The following is a 24,688-nucleotide window of genomic DNA, read 5'->3' as shown; positions in this document are numbered from 1 at the left end:
ATACCATTTCTGAATATTTACCCAATAGAAATGAATGTGTGTATCCATACCTTGTATATATATATTTATAGTAACTTATTTTTTTAAAAGTATGTTTAGTTATAAATGTACAAAATACCTTTATTTTATTTATTTATTGTGTTATATGGTGCTGAGGATGGAACCCAGTGCCTCACATGTGCTAGGCAAGCGCTCTACCACTAAACCACAACCCCAGCCCTATAGTAGCTTATTTTTAATAAACCAAAATGGAAAACAGTCTAAATGTCTGTCAATAGGTAAATGGATTTGAAAAAAAATGATATGTTCAATGGAATATACTCAATAAAAATGAATGAAATATTGATACACAGAACATGGATGAATCTTCAAAAATCATGGGAGGGAAAAAACTATATAAGAAGAGATACATATTATGTAAAATTCTATGAAACACAAATAGTATATGGTAACAGAAACTGAACCCCTGGTTGTCTGAGGGGGATGGGACAAAAGGGAGAGATTACATACATCATAACAAATCTTTTGGAGGTATTGGATACATTTATTATCCTTACTATGTATACATTTCATAAGTATATACACATGACAAAACTTATCAAATTGTACATTTTATACATGAGCAATGTATCATGTCATATATAACTCAGTAAAACTAAAACTGCTTTATAAATAAAGAAATATATATATATATATTTTCCTATCTTAAAGTGTGTGTGTGTGTATATATATATATATATATATATATATATATATATATATACACACACTCCTATCTTAAACTATACTGGTAGAGATTATTCATGTAAGCAGTTATAAAGTAAAAAGTCTTATTGATATGTCTATCAGCCTTAAGAAAATATTTTACACTATTTAACATGGGCACTTCTTTAGCCCCCATGATATTAGACAAAGAAAGTAGGAACTAGGAAATTTATTTCATTATTTTAAAACCTTGTCAGCATCCAAGGTGGAAGCAGTATGCTCTCAAGAGTACATTAGAACAGCTGACTTTCACAGTTTCCAGGATATGGTCCCCTGGTTATGTTACATTAACATGTTCAGGTGCCATTTAGTTCTATTATTTTCTCCTCTTCTTACCTTCTTTGAATGCATAGTTCATTTTTTTTACTTGTTTAATTTCTTTTTGTTTAACATAGTATTTTTTTCTATTTTACTTCACAAATGACTTTTGCCATGAAACCTTACAGCCTATAATAAATAAAATCGGTAATCAATGGAAAGATAAAGATTTCAATGTTTTTATCTTCGTGAGAATTCATTACATTTCATAAAAACCATATGCACTTGTGTTTCTGATGCCTAAAATCACTTTTCAGGTACCCAGAATAGAATTTGAAATCTTTATGAGCACTTCTTATTCAGCATCTAGTGGCCCTTCAACAAAATTATGTTACACGATACAAATAATAATATACTGAATAAATGCCGTTCAGTATAAAGGAGAACAGAAATGGACAGCCTTAACTGGCAATTTTAAAACATAGCCCCCAAAATCTTTGGCACTTTTCCCATGATAAAAAAGACATAAGATTAAAAACCCCTGTTTGTATTTTAAACTCTATACCTCCTCATGGGTAAGCCTGCAATTTTGAATATTCTTTTAAATTATTTTTTGCATGTACTAATATCAAGGTAGATATAGTCATAAAAATCTTGTATTTTAATTCTATTCTTTTCTCCCTCGCTTATGCTCTGTGTGTGTTTTTCATTTTTTCCTCTCTTCTTGTTTAAGTATTTTTTTTAAGACAATATCTTTCTTCTTTTTTTTGTGATGTTATCTGATACAATTGAAGCATAAATACTTATTTTCTTAGTGGAGCCAACCGTTGGACTGGGAAAGTTCTTGGTCTAGTCCTTACCTTGGAACCATCACCTCTCTTCCCTCTAGAATTCAAATAGATGCCTGTGTTTTGCTCAGTTTTGTATTTTATGAAAAATACAACATTGCTATTCAAACATTAGTGAGTAGACCTCTGCAACATGGAGTAAGTGGGGATAGGCTGGGGCATGGGGATTGGAGATAAGGCAAAGTTATCTGATGCAGATCTCCTTTAAGAAGCCAATGTCTTTAAAACCACTTAAACAATCTTAGGAATACTGTAAGTTTTGACACTTTTTTGCTTTATTTACCCTTGATTTTGGTGTGCTTTGCAGCTGCTGAAGGAATGGTGTGCAATCATCTATGTTCCAACGATGGCTGTTGGGGTCCTGGGCCAGACCAGTGTCTTTCATGCCGACGCTTCAGCAGGGGAAGGATATGCATAGAGTCCTGTAACCTCTATGATGGGTAAGGAATTGCATACTGTCCCTTTTACCTCCTCAGCAGTGAGACACTGATTAGCTCAGATTTTTAAGATTTAAGAAAATGGAAAAATTTCAAAATGTGTGAAGAGATCATCAGGATTTTTCAGAAGACTTCATACTACAAAAGGGAGATAACAAACACATTTTAGGGCAAAATGGTTTTGTTTCAAATAACAAGTTCAAATATTTATATATTGAATAGTATGTGCATTTTAGAAATGTTTACTAAGGTAGATAATTTTTAATAAATTATAACAAAAAAGCACAGTTTGGAAAAATAAAAATCATTTTTTTGAAGAGGGAGATTTTTACAAAGTTTCAGGTCTCAGCAATCTATTTTATTTCTGATATTTTCCAGTTATTTTTCATCCACAGTCACTGCATGACTTTTGACTTATTTTTTTCCATTCCAGTTACATACTTATTTGCATTTTAGGAAGAGTCCGTGTTCCTATGTCATTGACAACTATTTAACCCTATTTTTGTGATGTCTAGTTGGAGAGGTTTCTGAAAGTGTTCTGCCACTCTCTAGAAAACTTGAGCAACATTTTAAACTGAGTATTTTCAATTCATTCTGGTAGTGCGATAATCACATTACTAGTAATAAAACCCTAGTATATACTACATTGCCTGGCATTTCATACACTCATAAAACCACTTTATCATAATATACCATTTTATGCATCATAGTTGTCCTTCATCGGTGTGGTAATGCATTTCTTAGCACTCTCTAAGTCAAGTTTCCCCATATTCTTCAAATGAAAATGTTTTCAACAGTTTTGTAAAATACAGCTTTGAAGCTCTTCATTTCTTCTTGTGCCTCATGAATGATCTCATTTTAACAACTATTTTCATGATACCTGATAACACTATAGTTTTGCCTTGTGTATCAACAGGATAAAACTCTATTTATCATAACATTATTATAATGATATTGGTATGTTTCTTCTTTGAAAGATGACCCAAGCATATTCACTTCACAAAATTTAGAAGAAAAAGATAAAGCTTAGAATTTTAAATATAAATAACTTATATTTTTAAAAAACAATTACATAAGAACATAATTATTTTTTTAATTTTTTTGTTATAGATGGACATAATATCTTTATTTTGTTTATTTATTTTTATGTGGTGCTGAGGGTAGAAACCAGTGTCTTACTTGTGCTAGGCAAGCCCTCTACCACTAAGCCACAACCCCAGTCCAAGAATGTAATTATTTTTCAGGAAAATTTCAGCTTGTAATTTTGTGAGGTACAATAACCTGGTGAATTTGAAAGTGAATTGAAAAGTATGTGCTACTTGTCTCATTGAATTGTGTTCATGCTTATAAAGATTGTTATGAAAATGTATTTTCTGTACATAAAATACCTTGGATGAAATATACCTGTTTGTACAGCAGTTGGTGTCTCTAAAATGACTCATAAAGGCATTAGTTCCACTAAGTGAATGTTATATTAAAGTGTTTATTAAATTTATATGTGTAGTTCTAAGCAGGAAATATATTATAGAAATCATTTTATCCTATAGAACAATCTTATAAATAATCAGGAACAGTATAATTAACTACTTACTAAAATCATAACACTGTAGAAGAACAAAGATAGCGCTAGAACTAGTAACACCTGATTTATCCTGTTTTCTTTCCAGAATGATGCTGTTTTTCTTACATATTTCAATTTCAACCTTGTCAGAAATATTAAATTCATAAATATGTGCTTATGCATGTGTATGTATATATAAACATACACACAATATAATATATATATATATAATATAATATATATAAATTTGCTACATTCTACAAAACAGTAAATGGAAAACAAATAAGAAATTAAAAAATACAGGGTCTCTAAACATTGATGAAGAGATCGATTTTGATATTTAACATTTTTCATATTTATATCAATTTAATTTTCATATTTACATTAATTCAAATCTTGGCTGTCCAATGAAGGATTCCCTCTTCCCATCTTGTGACATTGGCTAGTTTCTGTCAACATTGCGTGGTTGCCTGGGTAGTTAAGGCCTTTGAGGAAGAATGAATTCAAATCTTAACTTCATTACTTCCTAATTGAAATGTTCAACCTTTGACAAACACCCTAGTCATTCTAAACTTGGATTTGTTTCCTTCTTCCCTCCCTCCTCACTTCCTTTTTGAAATGGGGTCTCATTTTGTTATACAGGATGGTCTTGAACTCCTGGTCTCAAGTGATCCCCCTGCTCAGACTCCAAAGTAGCTGAGACTACAAGCACTATTGTACTTGGCTAAACTTGTTTTCTTATATGAAAAATAGGAATAATAATGGAATAAGGTCTTAAGTTCCAGCAATAGAAATTATTATCATAATTTCCTTTTGTGTCTATTATTCTGAGCTGTTTAAATGGTTCAGTGAAATAGTCATGTTAAAAACTGCTGAAAATAATCAAATGCAATTCACATTTATCAAAATTATGGGGAGAGCACACACACACACACACACACGAATGCACACACATGCAGTGTGTGCATGTGTGTCTGTGTGTGTATTAGAAGAGAACAAATCCTCAAAAGAGAATTTTTTTTGAAGGGAGAAAGAAAAAATAATCAATTCCTGGCTGATTAGCATTCAAATATGGGTCATATAACTCACTATATTTCTGTATTTCTTAACTACAATGCATAATCAATTTAGAATGAAAGAAAAAGATAATTGCAATGGTACCTAAAATTTTCCTGCCTACCTGGACACAGGGGCACACACCTGTTATCCCAGCAACTCAGGAGGGTGAAGCAGGAGGATTGCAAATTCAAGGCCAGCCTTGCTCATTTAGGAAGACCCTCAGCAACTTACAAGTCCCTGTGTCAAAATTAAAAAATAAAAATCCTGGGGAGATAGCTCAATGGTAAAATGCCCTTGGGTTCAATCCCTCTTACCAAAAAAGTAAAAAAAAAAAAATTAAATTAAATTAAAACCTTTCTGTCAACTCTTCTGAAACCTTCAGATAAACACAGAAGCATTAACGATTGTACCAGTCTAAAAATCTTTGCAGGCATTTTTATTTTTAAAAATCACAACCCCTCATTGAAACAATATGTTTCTCCTTTACAGAGGATATTTAGGAAATTAAACTTAGAAAAGTTGAAGTATTTAAGTCCTAGAAATATCACTGTTAATTGTGGGTTTTAGTTTTGGAAGACTAGCATTCACTTGTGATTAAAGAATCGGTTGAGCTAACACACAAGTATTACAGCAAAAACAAGTGAAACAAACTTAGCACGCAAGGTTCATGCTCAACAGACTAATTTGTTAGGTCAAATTCAAGTGGAAGGGGAACTCTGGCAAAGTCACAGTAAAGTCACTAGGGGGCAGGGAAGGAAAAGAGCAATGGTGGCAACAGTAAAGGGTAAGATCCTTTAGGAAGGTAGAAAGAAAGAGTTTTTAGAAAGAAGACAATTTTAAGTCTGTGGAAGAAAAAGCAACAGGTTGTCTCCATGATTTTTCTGACCTGCATCTTCCTCTTCACCTCTCTGTGTGGACAAGTGGGTTTTGGAGTAGAAGAGTAAGAAAAGTATGGCCTCTGTTTGAGTAGCACAAAAATAATGTGCTTCATAACCATTTCATTTCCAAAGAAATTATTATCCAAAACCAGTAATTAGCTGGTCCCTGGCTTTGAGCTGTCATAAAATTTTACCATACAGTGTTTTTCATCTTCTTTACAGTTTAACCACTCCCCCATACCAGGTCATATGGATCTTTGTATTCTGAATGTGTCCTCTGTTGAATACTTTATATCACTCCTGTTGATGAAGCATATAAAAGAAAACTTGTTTTTATAATTAAGAGTTTAAATTTAAGAAAATTCATAAAAGGGTTGATCTATAACAAACTAATATCTCATACTTAAAATGCAAAAAGCATGTAACTGCCTATGTACACACATAATTAAACCACCTATTTATGCTATTCATTTTGAAAGCCAAACTAATTATTCAGCCTTGGAATAGATAGAGTTGTAATATAACCAACAGAAAACATTGTTCAACCTTTGGACTTCTGTTATTTATGAAGGCTTTAAGTATGCAATTGGGAAAAATAATTCATCACTCTAGGAATAATATGTTTGAATTTGTCACCTAATCAATTGGTGGTTTGGAATGGTAGGTCAGGGAAAAAAGACTTGAAATAATCAATAAATTGGCTACACATATTAGTCAAATTTTGTTAATTACTCTAAATAACATTCAAAATTCTCCTTACCCAGTTCTTCAACCTCTTGTACATTAGTAGGAACGAGGTAGTTGGAACATATTATAGACGACTGATACCCAATTATGGAAATGAAACATTTAGAAGGGACTTTGGAAAATTTAGGTATTGATAACCATATAATACACAAATAGTCCAAAAAATTTATAAATGCAGGAAGGATGACCATCATCCCAATAGATTTCAATTAGAAAGTTTTAGGATTTAGCCATTAAACTATTTTAAAAAAATTTATACCATAAAGAATTACTTCAAAAAGAATTGAGATTGAAAAAAATGTTGTGATATTAGATCAATAATCTAAGAAAATAAAATCCACCATAAAAGATATTTTTTTTCTAATTCTCTAAGGCAGATATTTTGAAAGGAGAAAAGAAATCAAAGCGTTTTTTGAAGTTTCACCAAAAATAAATTGAAGACTCTTGGGATTTGAAGGACAAGGATGGGGAACATTTTATGTAACTTAGCAACAAGAAAAATACAATAGTTCTTTCAAAGTTTAGAAATTAAAGCTTCATCCAAGAGTAAACTTTTATATGGATACAAACAGGCATACCCTTATCTAAAAAGGTAGAAAGCGTTTTGCTGTGTCATCAGAAGAGTTACTTTTTTTTTTTTTTTTTTTTCTTTTGAGAGGGCTAGAATCTCTCTCACAGGAGAGGTTTCCAGAATGAGTCTTTCATTGAATCCAATAGAGGACAAGGAGAGCCATCTGGCTGCAGTTTATCTTTCCTCCTAATGGAGAACTTAGTCCTTAATGTACAGGGAAATGTTTCTGATGCTCCTGGCACATAGAGAAACAAACTCAAGAATTTACTCTGCCAATAGGACTTTTAGCAGATGTTAGTTCATTTTTTAAGTTGACAGCTTGTTTGCTTACACCTCCTCATGCAGCTGATATTTTCACAGTGAATTTCGGGAGTTCGAGAATGGCTCCATCTGCGTGGAGTGTGACTCCCAGTGTGAGAAGATGGAAGATGGCCTCCTCACATGCCATGGACCGGTAAGCCTGGAGGTGTTGTGGGTGTGCTGGCTGTGTAGTATCATGTGTGAATGTTCGTTCTATCATTGTCTTATCGTTTATCCATCCATTCAGTAGGTATCTATAGGATGCAATGGGGGAACATGTTTAATAGCTCACCTTTGAGAGGCTTAGAGTTTTGTAGGAAGATAAAATGTGAGATAAAATATTTGAAAATCCAATGGTATCAATATTTATCCTCCTGATAATGTATCTAAACAGACGTATATCCATGAAGTTGTCTTGGAAAATGGCACGTTGTTGAGAAGAATGCTGCATGAGAATTTGCTAGAAGTTTAATCATTGATGTAATATAAACAGTTGTGAGTTATAGGAAGATGAGAAACGAATTATATCATTGGGCTAGATGTTGGGAACTTCAAGGAAGGTGCTAGTGAAGTGGTGTTTGACCCATGCTTTGAAGAAAAATTTGTAAGAAGGAAATGGAGAGATTTTTAAATGCGATTGTTCACATTGTGTTCGGGAAAAAGTATAACACATTCATTTCTATATTTACCCACTTGTCTATTATGGCAGTGAGAAGGATAGTAAAAAGAAGAAAGAATAAAAGCATTATGATAAACAATATGGCAGAGAGAAGAACTGAGCTATGAGAATGCAAGGAGAAGCTATAGGATCAGGAAAGTCTTCATGGATGAGGTGCCATTTATATAATTTGAAGTTATCTTTAGGGAGAAAATGATTCTTATTTTTTAGACCTCCTTTTGGTTTCTATCATTTGGGCTTTTCCTTAATAATAAGATCAGTATGAGTTTGTCATCTCAAAGTGTCATATTCATCCTTCTTTAGAAAAATTTCCAGTTTATCTGTTATTGAATCATCTCTCAGTAGATAATTTGGGGACCAAATAATTTGGGTATAACTAAAAGCTCAACATTGCTCCATAATAATTTATTTAAAATTAAAAAGTATTAATTTTTCTACCAGAGTGCTTATTTAGCACACAATTAGCTTAGGAAAAGAAAATATCACTGAGCCCTCCACACTTCCATTAGGCCCCAATGACCTGTTCTGGAAGTTCATCTAAAGAAGGATATGGAAAACGTGGACAGTTCAGAGGACTACTACAGGATGATTAAACTTGGAAAATCAGATCCCTGAGAGAAAGAAGTGATGTTATTTGGCTTGAAGAACCAAAGTCTAAAAGGCAATTTAATATGTAATGATTTCCATGTAAGTACGTAAAGGGCACATGCAGCTATTTTCCTTCTCCACCATGAACAGGCATGGAAATATAGTCAATCCACAGCGTGAGAAATGTGAATTCCTTAGGGAATGTCATGAGACATAAGGAAGTAAATTTCTGTAAAAATTTACTAAAACAAGTTGAGTTATCAATATTTGTTCTTTGAACTCCAATATATTTAGGTAAGTTCTAGATAATAATTCATAAAATGAAAACAGTCTCTTCAGAGACTCTGAAACTTTGAAAATAAACAGTCAAAATGATCAGGGATTTATCCATGTCCTCTAATCAAGGCTGGGGATGATCGAATGACTCTGGGTCAGCAAACACCTTTTTAAAAAAGTTATGAGCAACGGCAAAACTATCTGTTATTTTATTTGTGAATCCTTATGGATGCTACTTCATTACACTAATATTTCCTATGGATTTATTAGTACTATTGTCTAACTGAACCTTTTTCTTGACACATAATTTTGTTTTCCTTTCCTTTATCCTTTTAATTCTGAAAAAGAAAACTCTAAGAAACATTTGTTCATTTAGTCAACAAATACTGTTTAAGAACTACTTTGTATCAGGTTCCATTAGCACAACAATTATGAGTTTTTACATACTAACAAACTAAATATTAATGTGCAAAAATATTTCTCCAACATCAACAGAGGCATTATTTGCATATTTAAATATATTATTCTCACATTAGGCTTTTTTGCATATATTGCATTCTGTTTATTGAAAACATGATATTTTTACCTTCCTTGTAATTTTTACCTTTAAAAAAAAATCACTCATTCCTAGTAACTAGTATTTTTAGTCCACCTAATTCCATAGACAGAAAACTAATTTGCTTAGAAGTAATGCAAGCATAGTAAAAAGTATACCTTATATTTTCTAGAGTAATTTCATAGGGAATTTTCCCTGTATAAATCTCTATAATAATCTGCTCCATAATATGACTATACTAGTTTTCAAGTATTGGAAAATTTTATGACCATTTTATCTATTAATCATAAGTCAAAATCATTATGATCGTTATAAATGATATTTATGCTGAGTGTTGTGGTGCATACCTATAATCCCAGCCACACAGGAGGCTGATGCAATATGATCACAAGTTCAGAGCCAGCCTCAACAATTCAGAGAGGCCCTAAACACCTTGGTAAGACCCTGTCTCAAAAGAAAATATATATATATATATATATAGAACTGGCAATGTTGCTCATTTGTTAAGTGTCCCTGGGTCCAATCCCAGATACCTAAATAAATAAATAATATTCATATCCATGACTTAAAGTTGAGTGCTCTTTGTGAGCTAGTTCTTTTGTAGAGTATTTTCACAGACATTTTTTTCATTTTCATTTAGATATTGTTCCCATTTTGCCAATGAATAATCTCAGAACTGTTAAATGAATTGTCCATTATAGTAAATGTATGGATCACAATTGTAGCCTCCCACCTTAGGGCGTTTGACTGTCCCATGCTTTTACTGATCCTCATGCTGCCTCCTGTTATACCAAATTATATTTTGTGAAGAACCGCTTTATTAATTTATCTTATTTTTTAGGTTTTTACAGTTTGTTGTTTATTTATTCTCCAATGGAATTTTGACAGTTTATAAATATAAACATTAAGATAACCTCAAATTAATGCTCTTTGAATTGTCATAAATCACTTGATAGGAGGGAGTGAAAATAGTCTTATAACGAACACATTTTTTTTTCCATAATGGCAGCATTTGTTGGGCCAGATAATTAATATTACTATTTAATACTAAAATTATGAATTGACATATCAAAAGATAAGAGAAGGTGATCCATCAAAAAAAAAAAATAGAAAGTTCAGGAAGGCTAGATGAGGCATCTGTGGAGGATAAGAGCACTTAATCAAGACAGTCTGAGATCAGTAAGCCTTGCAGTTATTAGCACAGTACTTTTTAGAAAAATTGCAATGGCTGAGCTCAAGCAGTGGTCCAAATTTTGTGCCTACTTAGGATGGGGATTTGCTTGCTTTCAGCCTTTACAATTCATATAAGGTTTTTGTCTATTTCTGAGTCCACATGTTGATTTCACAACTGGTGACAGAGATGGTTTTGTGTGCTAAATAACAGACACATATCACTTGGGTTATCCAGCAGTTTCTGGAGGCTTCTCCATGAGACTGACACTGATAGAGGAAGTCATAAACGCTGTTTGGAAATCTCACTCCTGCCCTTACGGTTTATTCTGGTGAAATCATATTTCTTTGACTTGTCAATATTTCCCTAATGATAATAATCTATGTAATGTACATTTATATTTATAAAACACTGTTAATCTGAAGCATGCTATAACCTTCTTCATTTAAAATGAAAAGAAATTGAACTTATAATGATAGAAAGTTTCTCCAAAAGACAGACTCTCAGGAGGATGAGGAGATGCAACTCAGCTATAGAAGATCTGACCCCAAGTTTCTTGCACTTATCATTTTACTTTATTATTATTTTTTTTCAGGCAACAATGTCTTTAGTATGATAAGAAGAATATGCTTTCTGGGAATATGCCAGTTTTATGTTAAACGGGATAGTATTATCCTGCCTAATTATGACAGGAATCTAGGATCATTGTGAGAGAAATAAATTTGAAATCAAAGATGTCCTTTGCTTTTATATCTTTATCTGTCTGCTGTTGATCTTCATTATTTAATTTAGTTGATTTATTTTCAAAATTTCCCCCATTCTGTGTTACTTTCACTATTTCTGTATAGTTCTGTTAAGAAAGGTAAGAGAAGGAGTGAGAGAAGAAAGAAAAGTTAGGAAAATCAGACAAAGTTTCAAGAGACCAAAATGTTGCCCAGAGGGGCAGCAATGGAAGAGAAAGGAGAAGGGAATGGAACTGATTTTCAAAATACATGTTTCTTTTATATAAAAGCTAGAGTGGCTCTTAAAGCTAGATTTTTTTAAAAGGTTGTGCTGACACAATATGTAGCCCTAATGTTGCAGTAGCTCTCAGAAAATACGTTGGCCCTTTCACATAGGGTACACGGATAATCTTTTAACTATTCAGAAGCAGCCCCCTCCCTGTAGTGGCCTAGCATTGTAGCAGGCTTTGAACTCAAGATACTCCTATTCAACATGGGGTCCCTGAGTCATGGCATCCAGGAGCGAGAAGGCTGGAGAGTTTAGCATATCAATTCAAATTCATGTGAATTCTACATACAACTCCCTGTCCAAAGTAAGCTGTACCTTATCTCTATTAAGAAGGGACTTAGCATATTCATATGTGGCTCCAAGTAGAGCTATCAGAGAAAATAATCCTGAGAATAAAATGCAATATTTCTATCAGGATTTGGCCTGATATTTAGTTGTCTAATATATTACTGTGTCCAGAGGTAGCTTACAATCAGGAATTAAATATATCACCTTCATTTTCTATTATTGCATTTATACATTCATTCTCTACACCTAGTTTTTAAAAATTTTTGGAAATACAAAGATAGAAGAGTAAACATCATATGTATGTATATTTTTGAGTCTTTTACTATGGAAATAAAATGGGAAATTAGTATATTTAATTTCTTTTGAGATTTGTTAGAATAGTTTTTTTAGTTATCTCAACTTAAGACATTTTGTTTTCTATCATAATAAAATAATCAAATAGTTGAGATGCTTAAAGAACAAAGAACAAAATATAATTTACTTCAGTAAAATAATCTTGAATATTAAATAAGAACTTAATTTTGATTTCCATGTATTTTTTTACATCTTCTGATATTGTCTGGATATTATTTTACATTATAAGAACTTAATAGAGAAATGATTCCTGATTCCTAATTCAGACTAAAACTGTCTAATTTACTCATAGAAAGTTTTATTCTGTGTTTTGCAACAAGCATGTTTCTTGTACCATAAGTCATGCCACTGAGCATACTTGCACAGTAAACCATTCCCTATAATAGATGGTATTATGTGCCTAAGTACCCATGAGCAGCTATTAAAATTGGAAGGGTGTAAAGTGTTCTTTTTGAGGAGGAAATAAAAACTTAACATTAGCAAACTCTTTAGGTAGAATAGGAATTAGGTTTCATAGGCCAATTGTTCTCATTTATTTATTTATTTTTAAGCTCTGAACATCACATCAAAATAGTGAAATAGCTGCTTTATTAACCCTCACCAGTCTCAAAATTTCCCAGCCTTTGCCTGATTGCTTTTTCTTCATTAACATACTATGATTCTTCATTAGCAATCTCCATCTTTAAATTTTTGTCTTATATATCTTATTCTCCTGGTGCATTATATCAGCAACTGGCAAATTCTGACTTCTTTTTGGTTAATGTTTGTGGAGGTGGCATAACACTCCCATGAACAGACTTCATCTCTACGGTATCTCCTAAATAAACACTCCTGCACAATATTGTGTTTATATTTTGACTTCCAAATTCATAGTTTGTAACTACGATACTGATATAATTGTCTCCTTGGTAGTTATTGTATTCTGTTCATGTGCGTTGTCTTCGGTGTGAGCTATCAAAATTGTTGTCCTCTTCTTTAGATATAGACAGATGTTGGGGAGAATAATTGAGGGGAGAAGTTCCGGGGAGGAGTGGTCAAAGAGATTCTATTATCTTATAATCTTAAGACAATATGATTTTTAAAAAGGAGGATTAAAATTAAATTTCAAGTAGTAATATTCAAAATATGTACACGTGCAAAATTATAGGTATTTCTTATGAAAAAATAACATTTTTAAATTGAAATGTTCTCAATTATCTTTGATCTAAAATTAAACTAATTATTATTTTTATGTGTTTATTATCCACTATATGAGATAAAATTTTTTTAATTGATCCACAAATTCTTAGATGTCTAACATTAATTTTTAAATGTTAATTATGTTGATCTTCAAATCTTTTTATTATTGTTTACTAATCTGATATTATTCATTAATGTATATTATAAATAAATATATAAAATGAGTTAATTCTACTTAAATTTTCACACTCATATTATCTTCATCCTTGGAAAAAAAACACTGTTCACATACAGTTTTGTTTTTCTATCTGCTATTTATAATTTAATTTTTGACATTAACTCATCAAAATATACATTGTTATGACTCTCAAACTTTCAATATTGTTCTGTGATTTACTAAAATATGTATAAGTAGACTTAATTTGAGTTTTGGCCTTAGCACGAACTGATCTGAGATGAGGAATGACCTAAAAATTACTTTTATATGCCTAACCTACCTAATTTTTAGTAATTCCATCATAATAAATTTTAAGATTTAATTTTCAAATGAAGTCCTTCTACAACCAAAAGTCAGTCTACATTTCACTCTTCTATGTAAATCAGTGTTTCCTGATTTCTGTTTTATCTAACTATTTAGTAAGCCCATTCACTTGTTTTTAGTGATGGTGATGAATTACCCCCATGGAAAATGGGTTATTATAAAATATTGTTGCAATATAATATGACTAGGAATGGATCACAAGAATAAAACACTGACATCCTTTTGAAAAAAGTCATTGAACCATTTTGCTGTTCTAATTAATTCACACTAGAGGCATTCCATGGAAATCCATTAACCCAGGGACTAGTGGGTTAAAAAAGTGCAAATATTTCAAGTATATGTATGTGCCTATCATATTTCCCCCTCACACACCGTATCAAAACTGAACTCGAACCTCTCTTATTGCATTTATACTACAAGAGCTACTTTTCTATTTGTTCTGCTGAATATGTTCTCTCTAGAGGAAAAGTTATTTGCCACCAAATGAAGTCTTAGTAAATAAACCACATGCTTATGTTTCAATGAAAAGGCACCCATTTTTCTTTGTATTCTTTTTCCTCTTTTCACACTCTAGGGACCTGACAACTGTACAAAATGTTCTCACTTTAAGGATGGTCCAAACTGTGTAGAGAAATGTCCAGATGGCTTACAGGGGGCAAACAGTTTCATTTTCAAGTATGCGGATCAGGATCGGGAGTGCCACCCATGCCATCCAAACTGCACCCAAGGGTAAGCATCCTTGCCAGTCAAGGGCTCCAACTTGTACGTGTTACTAGTCAGCAGGTGCCCTCATGCATCTCTATTCCTGATACAGTCTCCTAAACTCAGAATGTTATCATAAAACTCTGTTTGTCTTTAGAGAGTTCCTTTCTAAAAGAGTCAAAGTTGTTTGTGCCCTCAGAAATATTTCTGCTTAACATTTACCTACAACCATTTTATTCACACATTCAGGCCAGGAAAGTAGTGTTGAGTATAGTTTGGATATGGTATAGAAATTCCTTCAATTTTAACTGTAGATTCAAGATTCAGAAAAGATAAGTTAATAATCATACTTCTGAGATTTATATTTAGTAAATCTTTATCAGGTTTTCTGTTTCTTTGTTGTCATAGCTTAAAGTGAGGATATCTCTCTTTGATAAATACTACCTTGGATAACTCCTTCAATAAAATCCAAGCAAAGTTAGTAATGGCAGAAAAAAAGGAGACCTAGTGATATGAATATTAATAAAATAACCAGAATATTTTGTACAAGTAATTCTGTTGTTTGTTATCCTATAACCTAAAATTTCTTTGACTATAATAGGATAATTTGAAGATGGTTACACATTTTTCTGTTTCAAAAGGTTGTATTGTGCAATGTATAATGATCAGATTGCTTGTGATATGGGTAGCAGTGGAATAACAAAAACACATTAGAGAAAGAACACTATAAAAGAAGTAACATCACTCATCTTGAAAATCCCAAAACTATGTTTTCAAATTTACCTTAGTAAGGATTTTTCTTTTTTTTCCCCTCCAGAAAGTGCATAATGTTAGAATTGAGAGCAATTTCACATACTCTATCCTCCTCCTGTCCATAAACCCTCTTCTCCATTGTGAATGTCCAGAAGGCTGTGTGTGTGCGCGCACACACTCACACACAAACACTCACACACACACACTTGCTGAGAGTCATCTTGCGTACTTTCTATCTGGGAGGAAAGTGTGAAGTTCCATAAAAAGATTTTCTGCCAGATTAAGGCCTAGCTGTTAGAGGATATTGAAGAAGTTAAGCAAGCAACATCATTTTCTGCCAAGAAAACATCAATTTCCAGATGCTGCTACAATTTCCTACAGGTCAAGAAATCAGCGTAAGTCACTCTGTGAAGTGGCAGATCCTCAAAAGGTAAAGTAATATTCTGCCATTCAAATTTAAATTCAGTTTGGAAGAGCTAACTACCAACTCATTGGTTTATACATAAGCAAGTACATTGAGGATGCTGAAATAGTCACATAGACATTTTGCTTCAAGGAAACTAGAAGTAATAAACTGTTCTGCTTGTGGGTTTTTGGCACACCTGAGTTAAGAGTATTTCATTAAAAAAAAAAAAACTGGTACTGCTGGAGCAGAAGAGTCAGCAACTGAAAGAGAAAAGTTTGCCTGCTAAAATCATCCACAAGAGGGTTTTATTGTTTTGCAGCTAAAATTAAACCAGTAAATTATTCAATATAATGTTGATGTCAACAGCTGTTGCCATTCAAAATGAGACCTTTTGCGGTTTTTGCAAATCTAATTACAATGCAGCCATTAGGGAAATGAAAGTAGAGATCACAGAGCCATAGTCTGGATGTGTGGCTGGTGTGTCTTCCTCTCCACCCTTTTAAATCACGATTATATAATAAAGGAAATCATACATAGTGGAGGAAAACAGAAGTAGGGAGCAATAGAAAACGATCAAATTACCATAGCAGCAAAATTTGGATCTCAGCAAAAAGGGAATATGAAGGTGTAATAAGGAACAAATCTCACCAGATCATTTGGGAACTCTGATAAATAGAAAGAGGATGCCCTCAGCAACTCACGGCTTCATAATCATAGTGACACAGAATCCAAATATTGTACTCCCCATCATCTTTTAAGGTAAATGTATTTCTCTAATGACTGACTTGGTCCTGAGAAATTTTAATTGTTTTTATTTAGCTTCCTACTATCCTTTTTGTAATTGCCTCTATATTGTTCAAGTTTATTCATTTCATAAATGCTGTGATTCCCAGAACAAGTTATTTTGTTGTGCCTCAGACCAAAATTTAGGAGTTCCCCTGAGACTGAGTTCCCCTTATCTCCAAATTGAACATGAGCATATAGAGGTATCATCTGTCTATCAAAAGATCCCAGCAGCAGTGGGGTTGATAGGATGAGTGACTATTTTCATTCCTAAACACATGTAAGAGATGACCTATCTGTAGGTGTGAGCTCACCAGGCCAGCTCCACTTTGGAAAGCTGCTTTTCTTTTATATGCCAATATTATGTCAGGTAATTCAAGAACCAAGTTAATGGAAATGGTCTTTCCAATTACATTTTTTTAGAAGTAAAGTTCTTACTTTGAATACTGTTTAATGATTTTTCTGAAAATAAAATTACCTATGTAATACCTTAAAAGCACTTTTACTACTGTAAAAGTACATTAAACATATTGGCTCTAATAAGGTCCTCAGATATGTTTAAAATAGATTATCCATTTAGCCTCTATCAGGAAATTATCACCAGAATCCCTAAAGGAAAGGGGAAAATACAAAAAGACAACCAACTAAACAACAACAAGAGCAACAACAACAACAACAACAAAAACACGTCTCTTCTTGCCATGCCTAGAGGACACTTTTTAGCACTGTGTTCTTATTTTATTCATTCTTTGACTTCGTTATGTTGTATACTTGCTCTGTCTCAGTGATAGGCAAGTTCAGAAATGAAGAAGATGAAGATCTTGAAATCTATGTACTCACAGTACAGTGAATGTATACTCTTTACTCAATTGAAGACCAGACCCTTCTTTACTATATTTTGAAATGATAACCAAGAATTTGAAACTGAGAAATGTTGTGCCTATTTGTTAATTAGCAACTAATTTGAATTTTAAAAGAAAGCTTGTAAAATAGATTTATTATTATTAGTTGGCAGTGAGTTCAGAGATTGTGATTTCTTTAGTAACATTACTTCAACCCTTTTCAATGGATGTTGATTTCATTTTAGTCTTATTTCAAATCAAACCTGTATTTGAGACATGGATTAGAGTTTATTTCATGGGACATCTTTTAAAACGCTCATTGAATTTTTGTTAATCTTAGAATCATGATTTCACATGTACTTTAGCCTCTTTTTATCAATTCTTTTTATAATTTAAAATTTTATAATAAAAAATGTATTGATGGAGAGAAGAAAAGAAGACCTGCTTGTGGAATTGTTGTCTATATCTTCAAATTATAAAATTTAAAAATGTGCTATAATTTTCATTTCAAAATTTGGAGATTTTTCCCCAAAATATCTAAATTGTATTTTTTATATGAATATATCAAGATTTATACATTATTAAGTAACAAATAATGTCAATCACACACCAATCATCAGAATTCCAGATGTAGTTTTGGAATATGTTAGGTGTGTTATGGATTTCTTTTTTGATCTTTCTGAAAACATTCTAATTTGGAACATTAGTTCTTTAGTTGTATTATTCCATATTCTATTTTTGTCTCTTACTTTTCATTTTGACTGTTTAGAGTTTAATGTTTCTCTTGTTCTATGATTTTTGCTGAATAAATGTAGTTTCTGAGGCTTATAGCGAGGAAGTGCAGGAATTGAAATACTACATGCATCTTTAAATACACAGTGGCTTATACCTGGAAAGTGTGGTTTCAATCAATCATAGCCTCACTCTTCTTAGTGTTTCATTTGTTGCTTTTATCCTTGGTTTATAAATGCAATTAAATCACAAATATCCTAATCAGTCTCCTCAAACTTCTTGAACTAAAACGTGTCCCTTATTCCCTCTCTTCCACTTATTTTGTATCTCCAATTTTCTTCTCAACTTATAAGAAGAAAAATTCTAGAGACTTAACAATGACGAAATTATTTTAGTAATTTTTAATTTACTAGATTTCTCTGCATTTGACACTGATGATCTTCCTTTTCTTCGCAAGGTTCTTTTCTGATTTGGTTTCAAAGACACCACAGTTAATTAATTTTACTCAATTATATTTCCACATGCTTTGGGCACAAGCCACTGTTTGATGTTATATGCCACTGGAGTTCCTTGAGCCTTAATCTTTCGTTTCTGCTTTTCTCACATTATGTATTCCTCTTCAGCCCACCTGTCTACTGCCATTGTTTCAAAACTGACTATGCTATGTGTGTGGTTCCCCCTTTAACCCAGACTAGCCTTTCCATCTGATGAGGAACATTTCCACCTAGATGTAGGATAACAGCACTAAACTCTAGATTGAAAGCATCAACCCCTCCTTCTCTTCCTTAAACACAAACAGAGAAAATCCTCCTGGATTCTCTCAGGGTGCTGTCTCTATTCTGCAAGCTAGAAACATAAGCCATCCCCAAGTCCTTTGGTCTTTTCACTTGCATCTTTTATCAGCCACCAACTCCTCCCCATCCCATACCTTTGAAGGCATTTCTTGTGCCCTTTGCCTGTATCCTTAGTGATCATTTTGGTACTTTAGTCCCTCATCACTTACGTGGCCTAAAACTTGTTCCATGTTGAACAAGACCCCAGCTGAATAGCCTCCACGTAGCAAAAACATCTATTTAAAATACAAGTCTAGCAATTTCACAATTTCTTTAAAACCATACAATAATTTACCATTCCATTTTTTAAAACATAGTCTTCTAAGTCTGGCTCTTTCTCTTATCTCTGTTGCTTCATGATTTGTTCCGTAACTATTCGAATTTGTTTGTGGTTCCTTCTTTTATCACCCCTTAAAACTCATGCCATGCTTACCCCACTCCTCAGTGCCCTAAGCTACTGATCCATCCCAGAGTGTGACTACCACCCTCCAGAGTGGCACAAGGTGTTCCTCTTGTGTCCTCCTTTAAACTACTCTTTTTTTTACATGTCTTATTACACTTATTATATCATACAATACACAGCTGTTTATGCATCTACTTCCTTCAGTAAATTGTGAGCTCAATGAAAATAGAAGTGTCTAATTCATCTTTTCTCTCCCTGCAGCTCCTAAAAGAGTGGGAACACTTTAGTAGGCATGTAATAATGGGCTTCTTGAATGAGTGAAGATCTTTCATTATTCACATTTTCCCCTCAAGTTGAATTTCACTATTGAATATTTTTATCTTTCAAGTGTTATTATAAAGATTGCAAACTAACCATAGCTTTTGAGATTCTCACTTGGAAATAAGAAGTAGACTATTAATTTTACAAAATGGCAATACTGTATTCAAAAAGCATTTTGAAGAAGATATAATAGGAACTTAGAAAAATAAGTTCTTCAGAATAGAATAAGAGAAAGACATGAGATCATTTGAAAGATGGTTTTAGCAGTTAATTTTTAATTTTTATAAGTGGTTTTTGATTATGGACTATATATATTACCAATTCAATGATATGCACCTAGTTATTTACTATTGGTTTGTGTTCTAAAGACTTTTGTCACAGGTATATTTCCAAAATTTATAAAAGCTAAAATTTGTCATTCTTTGCTGCTTAAAACAAATCCACAAAGCAAAAATGCAAGGAAATCAATTTTATAGCCAGTAGAAATATTGTAACACATAATGATGAAGCAGAAAGACAGTGACTTAATAATTATTTTAGGTAAGTTTTATTAATTCACTAATGTTTGGAGTCATCTAAAGATATTATGCATGATCTAGCCTTGTATATTGGCAACTTTTTAGATCATTTTATAATGATTTTAGCTCCAGGTACTTTTTCAGCTTTGAAAATTAAAAGTTTAGAATATCTATATCTATCTATAATATAAATATATATACACAAATATATATATATACATATATATATATATATTCATATGAATACAAATTCTTTGTTACAAATCAAATACCTGTAGGTATAATCTTAATAATTTCCTGGAGCTATTCATCTTTGATGGGAAAAAGAAAATAAGAGCAATTCAAGTCATTGGAAGATGGAAGAAATAATATTTCTATAGTAGCTTAAAATGAAGTTCTAGGGACTGTGTATTAGAATTCTGTGCACTTACATGTGTTTATTTAAATGTTCAAATCAGTGGGTTCTTTAGTTACCTGGGTCTGAGTTTATTCATGTACTTAATGGTGTTTCTTATTTATTTGTTATTGTTTCCATTCAATATTAGGGCCGAAAATGCTTTTTAAAAATCCTATACTTATTTGTATGTTATGGCACTGCTATTTTAAAAGAAATCATCAAAATAAACTACAGCATGATGAATTCAGTTTATACTTTTGAATAAATTAATATTTAAAGATAAATATGTTCTTAAAAACAGTCACAACAAAGAATTGAAATAATCCGATTATGTAAAGTATCCATAGGAATAACATTAAAGCATATTAACTCATTTTCTGCCAAAATCAATCTTTAATGATCATCAAACCTGAGGTTATTATAGTGTATTGAATTTCTCATGTTTCCTTTTTTATTGATTTTTACTTACACTTAAGGCTGTTTAGAATAACTCATATACATGAAAACAATTATAGTGATTGAAATATAAAGTTATTCACCAAGACATATAATCATAAATGATGCAAATGAATTGAAGTATGTTTGGAAGTTAAACATAGAACCAGGGTAAAAATTCCTTTACTCTGCCCATATTTCCTTGCCATTCTACTTAGGTGATTCTGGCAATTCACACTGTATATCCATCGAGGAATTCTCTTTTTGCTGGCTTTAAAGTCATGTTTCAAAAATTATGTGATAATTGAAATTAAGAATTTGACACAGTCAGTACTTATCTGATTGTTTTTGAAAATGACTAATTTTTCTTTCCTTGTATTTTTTTAATTCGCATCTTCTGCAGGTGCATAGGCTCAAGTATTGAAGACTGCATCGGCCTGATGGATAGGTACTTGGTGTGCTTGCTTCCCATGTTCTTCCTCCGAGGCTCCATGTGTGAGCACTGGTGCATGTGTGTGCATGTCACTGTGGATGGAGAATGATGTTTTCTGTTCTGTAATTGCCTGCAGGTGTAACGGTCCCACTAGTCATGACTGCATTTACTACCCATGGACGGGCCATTCCACTTTACCACAACATGCTAGGTAACATCTACCATGTTTCCATTTTATCACTCAAATCCTTTCCCAGTTATCATGGATAAAAAAAATACTAACCAGTTAGATTAAAGTTATAATTATATATTAATTTAGTAAGTTGTGACAGATACTTAAAACACTTTTCTTTTCCAGCCACATTTCTTAACTCTTTTTCCTTCATTTACTATGACTGGAGCCCTAATGAGCAATTATATACAATTTAAAAACAATTTTACTTATTATTCTAGAATTTTAACAGAACATGTTCAGATTTTATTATGTAAATACAAAAAGAAATATTTTAGACAAGGAATTTGCTAAATTGACCAATGTTTATGTTTATTATATAATTTGAATTCAATTTCTGATTTTACATTATTTTGAACCAGTTGGTATATTCTCTAGGTAGCAGAATTACTATGAAAAAGGCAATATAAAAATATTTTGTATAGGTAAAAGTACAACTAGAATTATTATAAAACAAAATATATTACTCATGTTCATACAAAAATCTATATTTGAATGCTTATAGTGGTTTTAATCATGAAGACCAAAAACTAGAAATTTCTTAAATGTTCTTCATTTATGGCATATACTTCCATTTTAACACTATTAAGTAATAAAAAGGAATAGACTTCTGCTATGCATTACATAGATGGATCTCAAATACATTATGCTAAATAAAAGAAGCCAAACTAGAAAGAATACATACTGTATGATTGCTTTTATTTGGCATTCTGGAAGAGTCAAAACTATCAGGACAGAAAAATCAATCATTGTTGCCAGGGGCTAGAGGTTGGGGGATGACATTAACTACAGAAGAGCAAAAAGAAATTTGCAGGGATAATGGAATAATCTGTATCTTGATTTGGATACTGGTTGCACAAGCAAAAGTGCTTGTCAAAAACTTTAGAACTGAATATTTTACCATATATAAATGATAGAAAGGCTGATTTTTACTCTATACTTCAACAAACCTTAGTTTTAAAACATCTCATAAAATATTTCCTAAGGATAACTTTGCTATTTTATATATTATTATATTAGATATGATGCAGTATAGCTTTCATATTATTGTATTATATGTAATATAAGATAGCTTATATTATCAGCTTTGTGAAACAAATTAATTACATCTAATTGCAAAAGAGAAAAGTAATGGTAAAATGCAAAAGGCAAATGAGAATTTTGGATGAAGTAATCCCTAAACTCTTGTGTCAAAGTATAACATAAAAGTACACAAATATATAAGTTTAGAGGTCAGTGAATTTCTCAAAATGAAACATTTGTGTAACCAGCAGCCAGATCAAAAGAGAAAATAGTAATAGACTCCCAGAAGCCCCATTGTGCCCCTACACCACAGGTAACTACTGCCCTGAAGACTAACACTTGTCTATTTTTTCACCTTATATAAATTAGTCATATGGTATTATTCTATGCATCTGGCTTCTTTTGCTAACTCTTTTATTTATGAGATTCATCTATATCACTGACTTCAATTGTAGTTTTTTCATTCAGACGCCATTATCTTTAAATGTTTTTCAAATTTAAAGTGATCAAATACAAGACATTCCTTGTTTTTTTAATGAAGTAAATAGAGACATTAAAATCCTCGAAAAAAGTACTAGAGTGGATGTATGCAATAGTGTCACTTTGGCACATGGGTACAATAGAGACTGATTTGTATAGTTAAGGTTAAAATTATGGGAAAAAAAAAGATGAAAGAAAGTGGAAGTGAAGGAAAAGGATAGGGAGGGGGAAAAATAGTCTCAAGTGCAGTTTTATGAGGCCAGTTCATCTTGGATGGCTCCTATGTTCATTAAATAACTTTTCCTCTTTGAGACAATGGTTCAGTCACTGCTCTGTCACATTGAAGAGTGTTTCCACGTTTGTTGTGGTTTTCTTAAAATTATCCCAGTGGACAAGGGAGAGAATGTAGAATGGTGGTAGAGTGTGCTGTCTCTGGAATCAGATTCTCTGAATTCAGAGCTGAGCTCTAGCTTTTCAGGTGACTGTGGGCAAATTCCTTGAACTATCAGAACGTCACTTTTTCCTTTTTTCATGTGTGAAAGGTTGGTATTAGTAAAGTTCACCAATTGCTTGAGAAGATTCAGTGTGTCCATAGAGCAGTGCCTGTTTCCATAGAAATTGCTAAGTAAGTGTCATTATATTATTTTTCTATGGATCAAAGATTCTCAAACTTTGGGAATGGAAGAACATGCCTCCCAGAGGTGAAGAGGGAAGTCTCTCAAGGCTAGGGACCTTTAATGTGTGGTACTACCCTTCTGATAGACTTCTTGAAGGAAGGGAGAACATTTCTGCCTTTTCCCTGAGAACCTTGGTCATTATGAGAGCCACTGGTACTGATAGCCGCAGGTCATAAGATGGCATAATGTCACAAGGGGCAAACTTGCAACGTATGCAGTTGAGGGGGAGAAATAAAGAATGTTCATGTGCTTCTGCCCTTTTATTCACACAGATCACTCAATACGATTTCATTCTATAGGTTCTTACTCAAGAAAACGACCATCCTTAATGCTAGGCACTGCAATAGACAATCAATTCACAACAAACAAGTCCAGATTAATTAATTCACAGCAAACAATTCTAGATTAATTTTAAGCACTGAAAACATGCTTAATCATGATAGGCTAATGACAGACATTCCCTCTGCGTTCTAAGTTCAAAAGTCTAAAGTCTTGGCTTTAAGTCCAGCAGATGAAGATTCACTCAAACCTTGGTGGTCAGGTCAGGAACCAAGGCAGGCTTCTCCTAGGGTGGAGCCAATGGCCGGCTGAGGAGAGGGTTGTAGGGAGAAGTTGCAGCTCTCACCAAGGTCTAGAAGAGGTGGTAGAGTA

The 24,688-nt window shown here is 32.6% G+C and overlaps 1 protein-coding gene across 6 annotated transcripts in view; it reads left to right on the top strand.

The window, feature by feature from the left end:
- Erbb4 (erb-b2 receptor tyrosine kinase 4) overlaps positions 1–24,688 on the top strand; it is a 1,041,723-nt gene that overhangs the window by 777,695 nt on the left and 239,340 nt on the right. For 3 of the 6 annotated variants that reach the window (XM_005331865.5, XM_005331863.4, XM_078017962.1), the window contains exons 13-16: positions 2,179–2,311; positions 7,485–7,578; positions 14,642–14,796; positions 21,762–21,836. In XM_005331865.5, coding sequence (XP_005331922.2) covers positions 2,179–2,311; positions 7,485–7,578; positions 14,642–14,796; positions 21,762–21,836 — 457 coding nt within the window. Of the gene's footprint in view, positions 1–2,178; positions 2,312–7,484; positions 7,579–14,641; positions 14,797–21,595; positions 21,641–21,761; positions 21,837–24,688 lie in introns of all 6 variants that reach the window. The other 3 variants (XM_005331866.4, XM_005331864.4, XM_078017961.1) reach the window with 2 other exon arrangements.

The sequence above is a fragment of the Ictidomys tridecemlineatus genome, chromosome 7 (genome assembly GCF_052094955.1).
Source record: "Ictidomys tridecemlineatus isolate mIctTri1 chromosome 7, mIctTri1.hap1, whole genome shotgun sequence".
NCBI classification, from domain to species: Eukaryota; Metazoa; Chordata; class Mammalia; order Rodentia; family Sciuridae; genus Ictidomys; species Ictidomys tridecemlineatus.
This window is presented reverse-complemented; position numbering and strand designations above follow the sequence as displayed.